The 17,770-nt window shown below is 35.6% G+C and overlaps 1 protein-coding gene and 1 long non-coding RNA gene across 3 annotated transcripts; one reads left to right on the top strand and one right to left on the bottom strand.

The window, feature by feature from the left end:
- Positions 1-763: 763 nt before the first annotated feature.
- LOC146899652 (uncharacterized) lies at positions 764-1,691 on the bottom strand. The gene is made up of 2 exons (XR_015023722.1): positions 1,163-1,691; positions 764-1,072 (listed from the first exon to the last, which is right to left on the bottom strand). It is a non-coding gene; the product is annotated as an uncharacterized LOC146899652 (long non-coding RNA).
- Positions 1,692-3,125: 1,434 nt separating this feature from the next.
- LOC146899653 (uncharacterized) lies at positions 3,126-5,494 on the top strand. Of its 2 annotated transcripts, none has more exons than XM_085735506.1 (3): positions 3,126-3,506; positions 4,048-4,457; positions 5,062-5,494. In XM_085735506.1, exons 1-3 carry the CDS (start codon positions 3,380-3,382, stop codon positions 5,389-5,391), a joined length of 867 nt encoding a protein of 288 aa, XP_085591632.1. In that variant the 5' UTR covers positions 3,126-3,379; the 3' UTR covers positions 5,392-5,494. The 2 variants fall into 2 exon arrangements, with proteins under 2 accessions (XP_085591632.1, XP_085591631.1); XM_085735505.1 differs by having other exon boundaries at positions 3,210-3,506; positions 4,036-4,457.
- The last annotated feature ends 12,276 nt before the right edge of the window (positions 5,495-17,770 follow it).

Raw genomic sequence — 17,770 nt, forward strand, 5'->3', positions numbered from 1 at the left:
ACACTTATATATATATACCTTCACCCACTCATTTTTTCACTCATATAAATAATTTGTAAAAACACTCTAAAGTGTCTAACCTCTCATTTTCTACAAACTTCTTAAGATTAAACACTTTTTCTAAGAACTTTTGTAGGATTTAACATCTAGATTGTTAGTGTGTTGTAGGTTACTTGTAAGTTGGTTTCTTTTATGGATCTTGACGGTGCATCATGGATCTAAAGTAAAAGGAGGTACCTTTCTCATCCAAAGTAATTGTGGGGGTTGTTTCTCAAACATTCATGCTTTTCTGATGTACTCTGGCACATGCAGGCTTTTGCAGAGATCACATCAGTCATTTTCAGACCATGCCAGGGAAATTGCCAGGGGTTTACCCCTGGCAAAATGAGTACGAATTTTTAAAAAAAAAATGTTTTTTTAGTTGTTTAAAAAATCAAAATATTAAAATTTAATAATTAAAATAACAGTTTAAATTACTTTAAAAACAGTTTTACAAATTAATTAAATTTACAAACTAATAAAAAAGAATTTCTTATTTTTTATTTCTAATTATTATTTCCAAAGTTTTATATCAAGAGTAACCTTATAATAATTTGTCTTAAATAAAAAAATTACTTTAAAAAAATCGTATTAATTTTTTTTATTAGACTAGAGTATCCTTATTTCTCATTTCTAATAACTATTTCCAAAGTTTTATATCAAGAGTAACCTTATTTCTCATTTCAACCATCAGCAGCAGCATACATGCATACACAACATAACATAAAATAAAAGATCTTATGAGGAACAAAAAAATCAAAATAAAAGATCTTATGAGGAATAAAAAAATCAAGACAGCATAACAAATCTATTTTTTGGAACAGATCATATAAGGAAAAATAATTCAACACATACAGCACCACATTTATTTATTTTTTCGGCCAGAAAAAAATCAACACAATAAAATCCTTTTATTTTGTACATAATCAACACAACACACTTATACTAACCTGTCAAAGAGGAACAACAAACAAATCCAAGAGCAAGCTTCACAGGAGGCAGTGGAAATTACTTTGGCAAATGAGATACAACACTGATGCAGCAAACAAGAAAAAAATAAGTAAATAAGTGAGTATAGAATTTATTGTAAAAATAATACAATTATAACAAAACAATTTTTTACCTCAAAATTAGAAAATAGAAGATGAATGTATTAGAGAGAAAGAAGAAATGAGAAGAGGAAAATTTTCTAAGTGAGACAGGGGAGTTTCAATGAATGAATGGAACGGTGTTGTTTTTGTAGAAATTATAGATCTGCAATTTGCCAGGAGCCCAACCAGGAGCAACCCCTGACAAGGCTCGGTCTCCAACACAATTGAGTAGCTGCAGGCCTAAAAAAAAAGGTGTCAGTAATTTGCCACGAAAGTGTGCATTTTGCCAGGGGTTGAGCCCCTGGCATGTCAGCTTTTCAGAATTTTGTCAAATCTTCTGCATAATGCAGAGATTCCCTTGACTTTAGGGGCTCAAATTTGAATTAAATTTTCCCGCCCAAAATTTGCCAGGGGTTACTGCACTTTGCCAGGGGTTTGCTCCTGGCTTATGGTCCAGTTTGTAATTGCAATTTGCCAGGGGTTTCCCTGGCATTACTCCTGGCAAATTTGCCAGGAGCTGATGCTCCTGACATTATTCCCTGGCAAAACGCAAGATTTCTTGTAGTGAAAGAAGGTTTCTTGGAGTAAAAGAGCGAAGGATTGCATACAAGCTTGAGATTTGAAGAATCTTGTTGATTGTCCAATTTCAAGAGAGATTACATATTGGATCTAGTGTAATTGCTTAGCATAGAATATTAGGAATCGAATGAATCTTTGTAATCATACATTTGTAAACATTTTTATAATAGTGAAAGTCCGTAGAAGAGACGTTTTCTTCTACGAAGAGAGAACGTAACAAAAAGGTGAACCTTTATAAATATGGTGTTCTTATTTTCCTTATCCTTTAATATAAGAAATGTACTTTGATATATGATGCTTATTGATTAGCATAGTTACCATATGATTGTGATTGATTATTTTCCATAAATCCAATTTTAATTGTTCATTGATTGAGATCAATATACATTTAATTAATTAACATGTCAATACTAAATCTATACATTCATAGTAAAAGCAACAATCTAATTGATCAACAAGTATTCAAACAACCGTTAATTTTACATTCAAATAACTCTCACACATAATGAGCAATTAAAAAAAACCAACATATAAAATTCACAATGCGAAGGCTAAGAGATTTTGAACACTTACTTGGTATTTGATTTTGAAGAATTTCGATGGAGTTTAATTTGTTAGTAACGAGGAGTATGGTTTGTGTTTCAATGAGTTTGAATATGTATGCGTTTTGTTTCTGATTATGATATATACTCACAGCGGAGTGGTAATTAACTACCGTTTTGTAGAGAACGACAGTTACTTACCATTCATCAACGAACAATAGAGCAACCTTCATATATAATTGATATTTGGGGGCCTTATATAATGAAATACTATGTTTGTTGATTCAATTCGGCCCAAAAATTAGCCTACATTTGCATGAGAGAGAAGCTCCCAATCGACTATTAATAAGTCTTTACAAAAGATACACAAAGATTACAAAAAATCAATCTCAATAATTCAAAATGATCAATCCTTAATTTCTCTTTTTTTTTCTCTCTCTCTCACAACCCTCAATGATTTTTACTCTAGAATAAAATAGAGAAACACTGAATCTTCTCCCTAATGATTCCTTATTATCCTTACAGTTTGTTTTCCAATCCAAAATCGCTCTCAACACCTAAACCCTCTTCAGTTCCACGTTTTACACTGTTTTTCAATTTTTTTCTGCAATTATTCTTTTCATAGAAAAAAACAAGCATGATTCAAATAAAGTTATACGTATAAAAAAATATAGTTATATGTATGCTAAGATTTCCCTTGTTTGTGTATGCATGATTCCCTGTCACTTCACCTTGCCAACACTCTAGTCTCCATATAACAACACCATTAAAGTTCCCTTTCCCCACCACCACCAAAACCAAAAGAATCTCTCTTTCTCTTGTCAAAACTTTGTTGTGTATCCCAACAAAGAATAAAACTCTGACCATACCCTCTGTCTCATTCCAAACATAAAAGAAAACACCACATGACTACCCTCTGCCCTTAAATTTATTCACATCTGACACATTCTTAACTCCTATGTCCCTCACTCACAAATTCCACATTGCATTATTCCTCACTACCTTCTGCTCTAGCCATTAATTTTTTATCAAACAAAATAGCCTTATCCCTATGCCACTTCTTAATTGAATATGACCCTTTAAGCTAAGTTTATTATCATACATAGTAGCATAAATTTTGATAAGGCTATGGAAGATGAGAAGCTTTATGAGAAATCAAGTTCAAGCATGACTATTCTACTTCAAAGTCAAAGCTCTTCTGAGCTCGTCAACTCTCTCTTGGTTCACAATCAAAGCTCAAAACCTTCTTGTCAAGGTGATTCATTACCTTTGTAGCTTCTTGATTGTTGTCTTGAAGTTTTTTATTTTGCTTTTTTTCTTTGAAGTTTGTTTCACATGTTGAGTTTTTCTTAAGTGCAGATGAAATTTTCTTTTTGGTCGAAAACAGAAGTTGGATTCTTATGGTTTCTTCTTATCTGTTTTAAATTGCTATTCTAATAGTGCCACGATACTTAGTGCATGTTTGAAATCAGGGTGGTAACGTGATTTCTTGAAACCCTAAAATGTAGCTTTTGTCAAAATTAAAGTGGTACAATTTGATTCTATCTAACTCACCGTCAATTAAAGAATCACAATATTTTAGTGAATCGTAGTAAAATGTAGCCGATATGGTTCGGTCAACGATTATGTTGTAATCATGTTTCCATTATAAATTTCCCGGCCCAATTCGCGATTAAGGACATTTTTTTTAAACCTTGTTTTAAAAGATGATGTTTTCCGATGAAAAATCAAGATTGAATCTCATGTAAGTCGAATTATTATAATACAAAGTTACATTTTTTTAGGCTTGGATTCAGGTTCCAATTCTATGGTTGATGTTGTGAATGTTGGTGACATGGGAGTCAAAAGTAGCTCTTTCTTTCAAGCTTTTGAGAAAGAAGAGAACAATGATGATGATGATGATGATGAGAACTATGAGGTGAGCTTGCACCAACCAGGTAAGAAAAGGAGGCTCACAAACCAACAAGTTCATTTTCTTGAAAGGAATTTTGAGATAGAAAACAAGCTTGAACCTGGAAGGAAAGTTCAACTTGCAAAGGAGCTTAGCTTGCAGCCAAGACAAGTGGCTATATGGTTCCAAAATAGGAGAGCAAGATTCAAAACAAAACAGCTAGAAAAGGACTATGGTTCATTGAAAGCTAGCTATGATATGCTCAAAGTTGACTATGACAATCTCTTTCAAGAAAACAACAAATTAAAAGAAGAGGTAAAAAATTTATACATAAACAAACATATAATATACAAAATCATTTGTCTACCATCAAGCATATATAGCACTGACACATCTCGTGTCTCGAACTCTGACATATGTGATTATATTCAATTAATGTATGTTCTCAAATTATTTTCGATATCAATATGCAATACGTCAGTGCCAATGTCATGTCTGGTGCTCGTATTAGTGTTTATAGATTCTTGATATGACAAAAACAAAGACGTATGCATTCACTATGTTTTGATTTTATTTTTAAATATGATATATTGTTATTATAATAGTTTTTAAATGTCTTAAAATCATCAAAACAAGCTTAATCTATTTTTATCGGTCATTTGGATCTTTAAATGTGTCTTTAGTTAGTTAAATAATTACTCAAATGTATTTTTCAATAGTCAATTTTTTACAAAACCCTGTGCAAAATGTAAAATCTGTTATTATCATCTAGCCAAGAACTTATCAACATTAACAATCACTTACACGCAACATCTCTCTTTATGCTTATTTTTTTCTCAGTACTGCTTTGAGCATTTTACATATAATTTTATCCCACTAATGGTAAGTGATTAATTTTGGTACAACTTTCTTATTACAGGTTATTTCTCTCAAGAAAAGATTGGTCCCAAGAAAAAAAGAGGAAAATAATTTAGTTGATAAGTCCCTTGATGATATCATTTCACAAAATAAAAATGATGTGGTTGATTCAGAATGCCTACAGAACACTGATGGAAACCAATCCTTAGTTGTGGAACCAAACCAGTCAGAATTTTCACAAGATGAAGAAGACATCCTAAGCCAAAACCTCTTGACTGTTCCATTCATACCTAAAGTTGAAGATGTTGGATGTTATGATGAACCACATGAAAGTTGCTGTAGCTTTCAGTTCCCATTTGAAGATCAAACTTTTTACTTTTGGTCTTATTGAGTCAGTACTACTAGTGGAATGTTAATGTTGGCAGTTGCAGTTCTGTACCAAAAGCAATAAATGTTAATAAAGATTAAAATCAGAATGATATTGCATTACGATATTCAATATTCATTTATTTAAATTAGTGAGTACGTCATTCAACGTTCAAGTTAATAACATACAACGACAAAATATCTACTATTAATTATTTTTTTTCAATAGTACCCTTTTTTTTAATAGTACCCTTAATTATTATTATTCACACAACTTTCAAAGTATCATTTTGTACTCTAATTTATAATGATGACAAATGCACCAATAACTAGCGGGGTTATTTTAGTAAAAGTATCATATCTTTGTACAACATTATTTCATTTCTTAATTTGTGTGCAATTGGCTAAAGCGACACTCATTTTGAAACGGAGGGAGTATATTATTTCAATAGAAACCAAATGAAAACCGCAACAAGACGAGATATAGAACAATTCCGCACAAAACAATCAACAAGATAACATCACATTCAATCATGAAGGAGAAAAAGTAAAATTTATGTGAAAATCACTTATTTATGTTGAAATGTAAAGAAAAAAGATGAAAATGGTGATTTTAAAATTGGTCTCGAGCCACCCCTCAATTAAAAAAAATGAAAATGAAAACCTATAGAGAAAAACTAAGGGAGGCTTGTTGGAGAGGAAGGAGCTATGTGAGTGTGAGTATATTCTTTTTTCTTCATTCGTAATATGTCGTTCAAGCTTATGCAGGTTTTTCTTTAAATAACATTATTTTGTGTACTCATTTTTATAATAAAATTAAATTCATATATTAAAATACACTTGTTATTAGTTTAACAGAATAGTTAGATAATTATAAAAGAAAAATTGATCTAGCAAAAAAAATACTATTACTTAAGATCGTAAATGTCATAAGAAAGGTTGAATGATCTAGCTATTTTATGTATTGACAAAGATATGATAGAACATATTGATATAGACACAATTATTAGTCACTTTGTGTAATACCCTATTTCTATTAAGCAGTAAAACGTGCGAATATATCAAAAATATTCTATAAATAGATGTTACGTCTCCGAATAAACCACAATCATACATGCATAAAGATCATGTTACACAACATAGCAGCGGAACAAATAGATAAATTCATAAAAATCTCTGGATCTCCAAACATAATACAAATGTATTCTCCAAATCTCAAATAACATAATATCTCCACAACTCCCAAAATACAAAGTCAAATAAACAACATGCAAAGACTATCCTAGATCAGAGCCCTAATCTAGACACTTGCATGAAAAAGAGGAACTCCACTCCTCGGCATCAACAAGCAACAACTAAGCATCCTGCACTCCATCTACCCGTCCATACAGAAAGGTAGGTGGTAAACCACTGAGGGTTAGCATTACATCATCATAATCCACGAAAAACATTTATTATGAACATTGGAAATGAAAGGATATATTCAAGAATAGCAATTCATACATATTATTCACAAGTAATCTCAACTCATGCATATTATCATTCCAAGCTCATCTCCACAAGTGTATCACACACATATACCATTTCACCTTGTCAATCAACAATTAACAATCAATAATCCAATTCACAAGTACAGTTATCAAAACTATCATCAAACACCTTGCAAATGCAATTCAATCCACCAACAGTTGATGCAATGATTCTAGACTCATCTAGATGCATGTGGTACCAAATCACCTCAAGGTCGTCACCTTCGATGCAACAAAAACATCGTACTCACCTCAATTGGATATAAAATCCGCCACCATCAGTCTTGGATATAAAATCCACCACCATCAGTCATGAATGAATGAACCTATGACTCAACTACAAATGCATATGTTCACACAAACAATAATCACCTCACCATCACCAATACATGTATATATGCAATCATCAATAATTCACCACCAATATATCATATATACAATCACCAACAACATTCAAAAATCACACAACATAAAGTTGTCACATAATTACACCACCAATCATTTTCACATAACATATAACAATTCTCCATAAAGGATTCACAATCAATTGGTTCTCAAAAGTCATCTTTAGTCAAGTTCGTCTCTCAAAATCACAACAATTAAATTAATTGAACATTTAAGTCAAAACCAAGTAAACAAGTTCCAATGCCTCAACTAAGCATACCTCTAGACCACATATGAGTGCAGTAGAGGATACCTTGGCGTTTCACCGGCCAAATACGACGAATTCTTGAAAAACTCAAAGTTCGTCTCATTTTATCACTTTCCCAAAATTTTCCATTTTCAAAGAAAAACAAGTTCAAACTTGATGAAACCAATCACGACCATTTTTAGAAATCATATAAACATTATGAAACTCTAATCCCACTGCAATTTCCGGAGAAAAACGAGTTTTCGAAAAAAATCGACGTTTAGACCGTTTTTATAAAAGTTAGACGATTTTCACAAATCCAAGTCCAAACCAATTCAAATCATGTTCCAGTAGGATTATAGGTATAAACAGAGGTTAATTAAGTCCAAAGAAACATTTTAGAAGTATCGGATTGGTCCCCAAGTGCACGAAACGAAAAATCAAAAGTGGCTAAACCTGTGCAGGTTCGCTTAAGCGAAGGCACAGTTCGCTTGAGCGAACTCAAGTCAGAACCTACATGCTGGTTCGCTTACGCGTTCGCTTAGAGTTCGCTTAAGCGAAACATCACAGTTCTGCAGCAAAAATATTACGGGTTCCAACCCTTTTCACCCCAAATTCCAATTTTCAATCCCCCAATTCACCAAAACAAGTTCCAGAAAGTGTTTATAGGTCAATATAAGTTCAATACACTTAAACACATACAAGTTTTGGAATTAAAGCATCAACATAACAAAATTCACCAAATAATCATCACTTCTTCAACTTTCAACAACAATGCAAAATCTCTTCATCAATTCATCAATCTTGATACCCAAAGCACCAATTCAACAACAACATATTCCAAATCAATAACAACAACCAATGAACACAAATTCATGCATAATTCAACACCACAACATCAATTCTTATCAAACTTGCTCAAGAACACAAAGCACCAACAACTATGCAATTAAACATGTTAATTCACATACTAACATACAATTATCTTATAAATCATGTTCTCAAACATAACAACAACAATCATGCACGAATTTACAACAATTAGATTCAATTCATCAATTTCACAAAAATGGGTAAAGAGAAAAACTAGCGAAAATCGGGCTGTTACAACTCTCCCCCACTAAAAAGAATTTTCGTCCTCGAAAATTACCTGAAGGAAACAACTCTGGATACGCAACCCTCATCCTACTCCCCGATTCCCAAGTGGCACTCTCACCAATTGGTCCAACCCAAATCACTTTAACCAAAACGACCTCCTTGCCACGCAAACGCTTCACTTCACGATCCTCAATCCTAACTGGCCAAGTCTCAACGGTCAAATTATCCCTTACTTCCAAATCATCCACTTGAATCACATGAGACGCATCATACACATACTTCCTCAACTGAGACACATGAAACACATCATGAAGATTCGACAAAGATGGCGGTAACGCAATCCTATACGCTACAACCCCTACCTTTTCAACAATCTCAAAAGGTCCAACAAAACGAGGAGTCAACTTCCGACACTTCAAAGCACGTCCAACACCAGTTACAGGATTCACTCTCAAAAACACATGATCGCCAACCTGAAACTCAAGGTATTTCCTCCTCTTATCATGATAACTCTTCTGCCTACTCTGAGACGCTCTCATCTTCTCCTTAATCATCTTAACCTTCTTGGTCGTCTTTTGCACAACTTCCGGTCCTAACAAAGCACTTTCTCCTGACTCATACCAACACAAAGGAGTTATACACCTCCGACCATACAAAGCTTCAAACGGTGCCATTCCGATACTAGAATGAAAACTGTTGTTGTAGGTAAACTCAATCAACGGCAAACATTCAATCCAACTGACACCTTGCTCCAACACACAAGCTTTCAACAAATCTTCCAAACTCTGAATAGTCCTCTCCGTCTGTCCATCAGTCTGGGGATGATACGCAGAACTCAACCTCAACTTAGTTCCCAAAGCATCTTGCAAACTCTCCGAAAACTTAGAAGTAAACCTCGGATCCCGATCCGACACAATACTAGAAGGAACACCATGCAATCTAACAATCTGCTCAATGTAGATCTCAGCCAACTTCGCAACAGACATACCGGTCTTAAAAGGAACAAAATGTGCCGACTTCGTCAACCGATCAACGATCACCCAAATAGAATCAAAACCCTTAGCAGTCTTCGGCAACGCTCCAACAAAGTCCATTGATATACTATCCCACTTCCACTCTGGCACAAACAACGGTTGCATCAAACCTGACGGCTTCTGATGTACAATCTTAGACTTCTGACACACCAAATAAGCATACACAAACTCTGCAACATCCTTCTTCATTCCAGGCCACCAAAACAACCTCTTCAAATCCTGATACATCTTAGTCGCTCCTGGATGAATACTCAAACTACTCATGTGACCCTCTTCCAAAATCTGTCTCTTAAGCTCAAGAACATTGGGCACACAAACACGATCACGAAACATCAAAACACCGTGCTCATCCAACCAGAAATCTCCACCCTTACCTTGGTTAACCAATACTACTCGGTCAACAAGTTCCAAATCTTCCTTCTGACCATTCTTGATCTCCTCCAGAATATTACTTGTCAGCTTCAACATTCCCAACCTCACACCATCCGGTGTCAACTCACTAACCAAACTCAAATCCTGAAACTGCTCAATCAACTCCAACTCTTTCACCATCAAAGCAGACATATGCAACGACTTCCTACTTAAAGCATCAGCAACAACATTGGCCTTTCCAGGATGATAGCTCAACTGGACATCAAAGTCCTTAAGATACTCCAACCATCTCCTCTGCTTCATATTCAACTCCTTCTGGTCAAACAAGTACTTCAAACTCTTGTGATCACTGAACACCTCAAACTTAGAACCATACAGATAATGCCTCCAAATCTTCAGCACATACACAACGGCCGCTAATTCCAAATCATGAGTTGGATAGTTCTTCTCATGCACTTTCAACTGCCTTGAAGCATAAGCCACAACCTGACGATTCTGCATAAGCACACCACCAAGACCCATCTTAGAAGCATCACAATACACGACAATCGATTCCTTCGGATTTGGCAAAATCAACACTGGAGCTGACGTCAACCTCTTCTTCAACTCTTGGAAACTCTTCTCGCACTTAGCATCCCAAACATAAGCTTGTCCTTTCTGAGTCAACTGCGTCAATGGCAACGCCAACTTAGAGAATTCCTCAATGAACCTCCGATAATAACCTGCCAATCCAAGAAAGCTTCTAACTTCAAAAATAGACTTAGGTGATTCCCACTGCAACACTGCATCAACCTTCGACGGATCCACGGCAATGCCACCTTTAGAAATCACATGACCAAGGAAACTCACTTCCCGCAACCAAAACTCACACTTCAACAACTTAGCAAACAGCTTATTCTCTTTCAAAACTAGCAACACAATCCTCAAATGCTCAACATGCTCTTCTTCAGACTTAGAATACACCAAAATATCATCTATAAACACCACCACAAAACGATCCAGAAAAGGATGAAATATTCTATTCATGTACTCCATGAAGACACCTGGCGCATGAGAAACTCCAAATGGCATCACATAATACTCATAGTGTCCATACCTCGTTCTGAACGCAGTTTTGGATATATCTTCCGCCTTTACTCTAATCTGATGATATCCTGACCTCAAATCAATCTTGCTAAACACTTCTGCACCAACCAACTGATCCATCAAATCATCAATCCTCGGAAGCGGATACCAATTCTTGATTGTCACCTTGTTCAACTGCCGATAATCCACACACAACCTCATGCTTCCATCTTTCTTCTTAACCAACAACACAGAAGCTCCCCACGACGAAACACTTGGCCTGATAAACTGTTTCTCAAGCAACTCTTCCAACTGCTTCTTCAACTCACCCAACTCTAATGCAGACATCCGATACGGCGCAATCGAAATAGGACTCGTTCCAGGCACCAAATCAAATGCAAACTCAACTTCCCTCTCCGGCGGTAATTCGGTAATATCGTCCAGAAAAACTTCTGGAAACTCTTGCACTACCGACAAATCACCAACTCCTTTCTCACTACTCTCCTTCAAGGAAGCAAACATCGTGAACACACTAGCTTCACCGTCCAAAGACTTCTTCACTTGCTCCGCGGTCAAGAACCTCCCACCTTCCTCAACTACCGGCTTAGAAAACGTTACACTCTTGTTTAAACAATTAATGTTAACACCAAAAGTCAACATCCAATCCATACAAAAAATAACGTCCATATGCTTCAACGGAAGACACACAAGATCCAACTCAAAATCAACATTGCCAAAACTAACAGGACACTTAGCACACACTAAAGAAGTAGTCACTGAACCACTAGATGGGGTATCGATAACCATCCCACGAGACAACGGAGTCACAACCAAACCCAAACGCTCAACACAACTAACCGCGATAAAAGAATGAGTAGCACCAGTATCAATAATTGCAATCAAAGGAGTACTATTGATAAAACACATACCTCAGATGAGATTATCTGGATGCTCCACCTCTTCTGCATTCAATGCAAACACCTTGCCCGCAGCCTTCTTCGGTTTGGTACACCTAGTACTGATATGCCCCTTCTCACCACAATTGTAGCAAGTGATCTCCTTCTTGCACTCAACAGCCTTGTGACCTGCTTCTCCACACTTGTAGCATTTCTCACTACCCTTGCAATCATTAGCAAAATGACCCAATGTGCCACACTTGTAGCACCTCACCTCAGCAACATTCACCTTAGAGCCTCCACCAGATTCCTTCTTCTTGCCTTTGTCTTTGTTGTACGGCTTCCCGAATCCATGACTCTTTCCTTTCTTCTCATTCTGAGCCTTGTAGTGATTAACCTTAGCTCTTCCAGCATCATCAAACATGCGACACTTATGCACCAAAGTATCAAAGTCTCGGATCTTCTGAACACACATATACTGGTAGATGTCGTGCCTCAAACCGCTCTCAAACTTCACACACTTGGAAACCATAACATCCTCCGCATTGATGTACGGACAAAACCTCGAAAGCTCCTTAAACTTCGCCGCATATTCAGCTACTAAACGGTTCTCTTGCTTCAAGTTCAAGAATTCCACTTCCTTCTTGGTCCTCAAATCCTCAAGAAAGTACTTCCTCAAAAACTCAGTCTTGAACCTAGCCCAAGTCACAGCTCCACCAGCCTCAAGTCTTCCCTTAGCATGTGAGTAGCCAACCTGACCTTCTGGTCCTCACTAGTCACCATAGCACGAAAGATCCTCTCCATGTCTTGCACCCACTTCTGAGCTCCATCCGGGTCATACCTACTCTTGAACGTCGGCGGACTGTTTCGCAAGAAACGATCCAACCTCCGCTCCTCCGCCTCACCAGGATCACGATGACCAGCTGCCGCCTGCTCATTAACCAGAGCAAACACCTGAGCCACCGAAGTCAAAGCCTGAGCAATCGCTCCATCATCTCTACCACCGGCCATCTCACTTCTCTAACACCAACCAACAGATAAGAACAACAACATAACAACACAAGAACAAGTACCGAAGGTAACTCATTACCATTCGCATACTAACAGGGTAAATCAACAAACACAAATCTACTAGTCTAGACAAGACTGACCACGGCTCTGATACCAACTTGTAACACCCTATTTCCATTAAGCGGTAAAACGCGCGAATATATCAGAAATATTCTATAAATAGATGTTACGTCTCCGAATAAACCACAATCATACATGCATAAAGATCATGTTACACAACATAGCAGTATAACAAACAGATAAATTCATAAAAATCTCTGGATCTCCAAACATAATACAAATGTATTCTCCAAATCTCAAATAATAGAATATCTCCACAACTTCCAAAATACAAAGTCAAATAAACAACATGCAAAGACTATCCTAGATCAGAGCCCTAATCTAGACACTTGCATGAAAAAGAGGAACTCCACTCCTCGACATCAACAAGCAACAACTAAGCATCCTGCACTCCATCTACCCGTCCATACAGAAAGGTAGGTGGTAAACCACTGAGGGTTAGCATTACATCATCATAATCCACGAAAAACATTTATTATGAACATTGGAAATGAAAGGATATATTCAAGAATAGCAATTCATACATATTATTCACAAGTAATCTCAACTCATGCATATTATCATTCCAAGTTCATCTCCACAAGTGTATCACACACATATACCATTTCACCTTGTCAATCAACAATTAACAATCAATAATCCAATTCACAAGTACAGTTATCAAAACTATCATCAAACACCTTGCAAATGCAATTCAATCCACCAACAGTTGATGCAATGATTCTAGACTCATCTAGATGCATGTGGTACCAAATCACCTCAAGGTCGTCACCTTCGATGCAACAAAAACATCGTACTCACCTCAATTGGATATAAAATCCGCCACCATCAGTCTTGGATATAAAATCCACCACCATCAGTCATGAATGCATGAACATATGACTCAACTACAAATGCATATGTTCACACAAACAATAATCACCTCACCATCACCAATACATGTATATATGCAATCATCAATAATTCACCACCAATATATCATATATACAATCACCAACAACATTCAAAAATCACACAACATAAAGTTGTCACATAATTACACCACCAATCATTTTCACATAACATATAACAATTCTCCATAAAGGATTCACAATCAATTGGTTCTCAAAAGTCATCTTTAGTCAAGTTCGTCTCTCAAAATCACAACAATTAAATTAATTGAACATTTAAGTCAAAACCAAGTAAACAAGTTCCAATGCCTCAACTAAGCATACCTCTAGACCACATATGAGTGCAGTAGAGGATACCTTGGCGTTTCACCGGCCAAATACGACGAATTCTTGAAAAACTCAAAGTTCGTCTCATTTTATCACTTTCCCAAAATTTTCCATTTTCAAAGAAAAACAAGTTCAAACTTGATGAAACCAATCACAACCATTTTTAGAAATCATATAAACATTATACTACTCTAATCCCACTGCAATTTTTTGGAGAAAAACGAGTTTTAAAAAAAAATCGACGTTTAGACCGTTTTTATAAAAGTTAGACGATTTTGACAAATCCAAGTCCAAACCAATTCAAATCATGTTCCAGTAGGATTATAGGTATAAACAGAGGTTAATTAAGTCCAAAGAAACATTTTAGAAGTATCGGATTGGTCCCCAAGTGCACGAACCGAAAAATCAAAAGTGGCTAAACCTGTGCAGGTTCGCTTAAGCGAAGGCACAGTTCGCTTGAGCGAACTCAAGTCAGAACCTACATGCTGGTTCGCTTACGCGTTCGCTTAAGCGAAACATCACAGTTCTGCAGCAAAAATATTACGGGTTCCAACCCTTTTCACCCCAAATTCCAATTTTCAATCCCCCAATTCACCAAAACAAGTTCCAGAAAGTGTTTATAGGTCAATATAAGTTCAATACACTTAAACACATACAAGTTTTGGAATTAAAGCATCAACATAACAAAATTCACCAAATAATCATCACTTCTTCAACTTTCAACAACAATACAAAATCTCTTCATCAATTCATCAATCTTGATACCCAAAGCACCAATTCAACAACAACATATTCCAAATCAATAACAACAACCAATGAACACAAATTCATGCATAATTCAACACCACAACATCAATTCTTATCAAACTTGCTCAAGAACACAAAGCACCAACAACTATGCAATTAAACATGTTAATTCACATACTAACATACAATTATCTTATAAATCATGTTCTCAAACATAACAACAACAATCATGCACAAATTTACAACAATTAGATTCAATTCATCAATTTCACAAAAATGGGTAAAGAGAAAAAGTTATGAATTATGGTTGAAATCTAACCCTCTTACCTCTAACACCAAGATTCTCTAACCCAAGCCTCAATTTTGCTCCTAGATGTTGAATCCCTTCTTTGCCTTCTAACCCTTGTTGTTGTTGTTGTTGCCTCTAGTCTCTATCTCTTCTCTTCCCAAATGAAATGAAATGAATAATGTTTGTAAAACCTAGTGTTACCAACAACTAGAGTTTATATACTAGCTCTACTCAATTGGGCTTATCTCTTAAACCTTAATGGGCCTAACCCATTTCTATTCTAACACCCAAAATGTCACTACTCACTTAATGGTAAATTATAACACTAACGGTCACTTAATGGTAATTAAAATAATTACTACACCCTCTCTAGTAACTTGGTAAAATAATACTCCTACTAAACATTAAAAATAATCCTCATCCAAAATTACAAAATTACCCCTACTCTCAAAATGACCAAAATGCCCCTAAGTCCAAAATGACTAAAATACCCTTCTACACCGAATTTTACAATTCCCAACCAAAAATACACACAGAGGCAAATAATCACATAAGAGCACATATATCACACATAAATAAATAATAAAATAAAAACTAGCGAAAATCGGGCTGTTACACTTTGCATTTAGAAATACTCGTAGTTCCTCCTTCAAAAAAAAAAAAAAGAAATACTCGTAGTAATTATTTCATATGCGCATTTAGATTTTAAATAAAAGAATCAATGTTATTTGTATGAAGTTTTATGTTTTTATTAGACTATATCTTAATGTTATAAAAATCTGATTTAAATATGTAATCAATCCCTGTAAATATACGTCAATATTCAATATGCTACATTTAAACAAAAAAGTAATTCTACAGAAAAGTAATGTATCATTACCACAAAACTTAAAACCACAAATCGGAATTCAATATGCCTTTAAATTCTACAATGTTTCACAAAATCACAAAGTACAAACCTGAAACAGGAACACATGAAGGAGATGGTGAGAAGATGAGATTGGAGAGTGAGGGGAAAACTTAAAAAAAGAAAGAGGAGAAGTGTGCATAGCAGAACAAAACAAGGAAGGGAGAAGGAATCGATTTTTATACCGAAAGAGAATGAAGGAATTGAATTTTTATCTGAGATAGGAGAGTAAGGAATCGTTTTCAATGTAGGGAATGAAGGAGAGCGAGCGTACGCGTAACAATAGCATAACATTTGTTTTGGAAAAGTGATGGAAAGAATAACGAAATTCAAAAGGTATCGGGTTGGGCTTGAGTGTGGGTGTGTTATTTATCAAAATAAATAAATTAAAAAGATTTGGGCTCGCTGTCTTAAACAGATTCACCCTTTTGTCTCCGAACTTACTAATCCTTCTAAACATTCAGTGCAAATATTAATCATTTAACTTTTAGTCCTAATCTCATTATTTGATTGCTTATGTGGCACAAACTGACTGGTAAAAGACCACGACGAGTCAGGAAATACCACATGAATTTACACTTTTGCCCTTAATGAAATCAGTATCTTATGTATTGATCTTAATGTTGCCCAATAATATCAAGACATGTGAGTTATAAATTCCACGTTGGAGTGGGGAATCGCTGTACAACAAACATTTTGTTTCATCTCCAATATTCTTTGATAGACGAGAATCACAACATCCACCTTTCGTCTCCTTTAATCTTCCATTCACGAATCGCGATGTCGCTTCAATCGTCAATTCTTCATATACCACCGCCAATGTCTCACCACTGCCAATGTCTCGAAACAAGAAAAAGATTCAAAATTGAAGCTTATCATCACGGCAGTTGAATTAAGGGAGAAATTAAAACACGTCAACCTCCCCACGGTTTTTTCTCATTTCCTCCAACACAATTGTGACGCAAAATTTGAACTCATAATTCGTAAACACCTCGAGTTTAAAATAGTTCGTCGAACTCGGCAATAAGTTAGCGTGAATCAAACCAATCCGGTGGCACTTCTGTATTCATCCAACATGTGTAAGCAAATAAGTTATTCTCATTCATGCGAATTTCATCATGTCTGGGTTGATGAGTGTGATGGATGATGAATTGAGTGGTGAATTAAGGGAACACTAATTTCAAACAAGTTTGTGTTAGTGGTGTTGCCGTGTTGGTGCTTGGTGGTTTCTGCAAGAGTAAGCCAGAGAGCATTTTATCATGTGTTGGTGGTGTTGAAATTTAACAGCAGAAGCAAAATATATAGGGTTAATATAGGCAAGGAATTTAATGGGGTTCATTTGATATGAGTCTACATAGAATAAATAATCCAGCTGCCATTATATTATTGGAGAACAATTTGAACAGTAAAAGACAACATGGTAAAATTACTCCATTCATTCCCATTTTAAATCAGCCATGGAAGCAACTCAAAACGAAACCTATGCAA

This window comes from Medicago sativa, chromosome 8 (assembly GCF_051527215.1).
Source record: "Medicago sativa cultivar Bolivia chromosome 8, Bolivia_mono, whole genome shotgun sequence".
NCBI classification, from domain to species: Eukaryota; Viridiplantae; Streptophyta; class Magnoliopsida; order Fabales; family Fabaceae; genus Medicago; species Medicago sativa.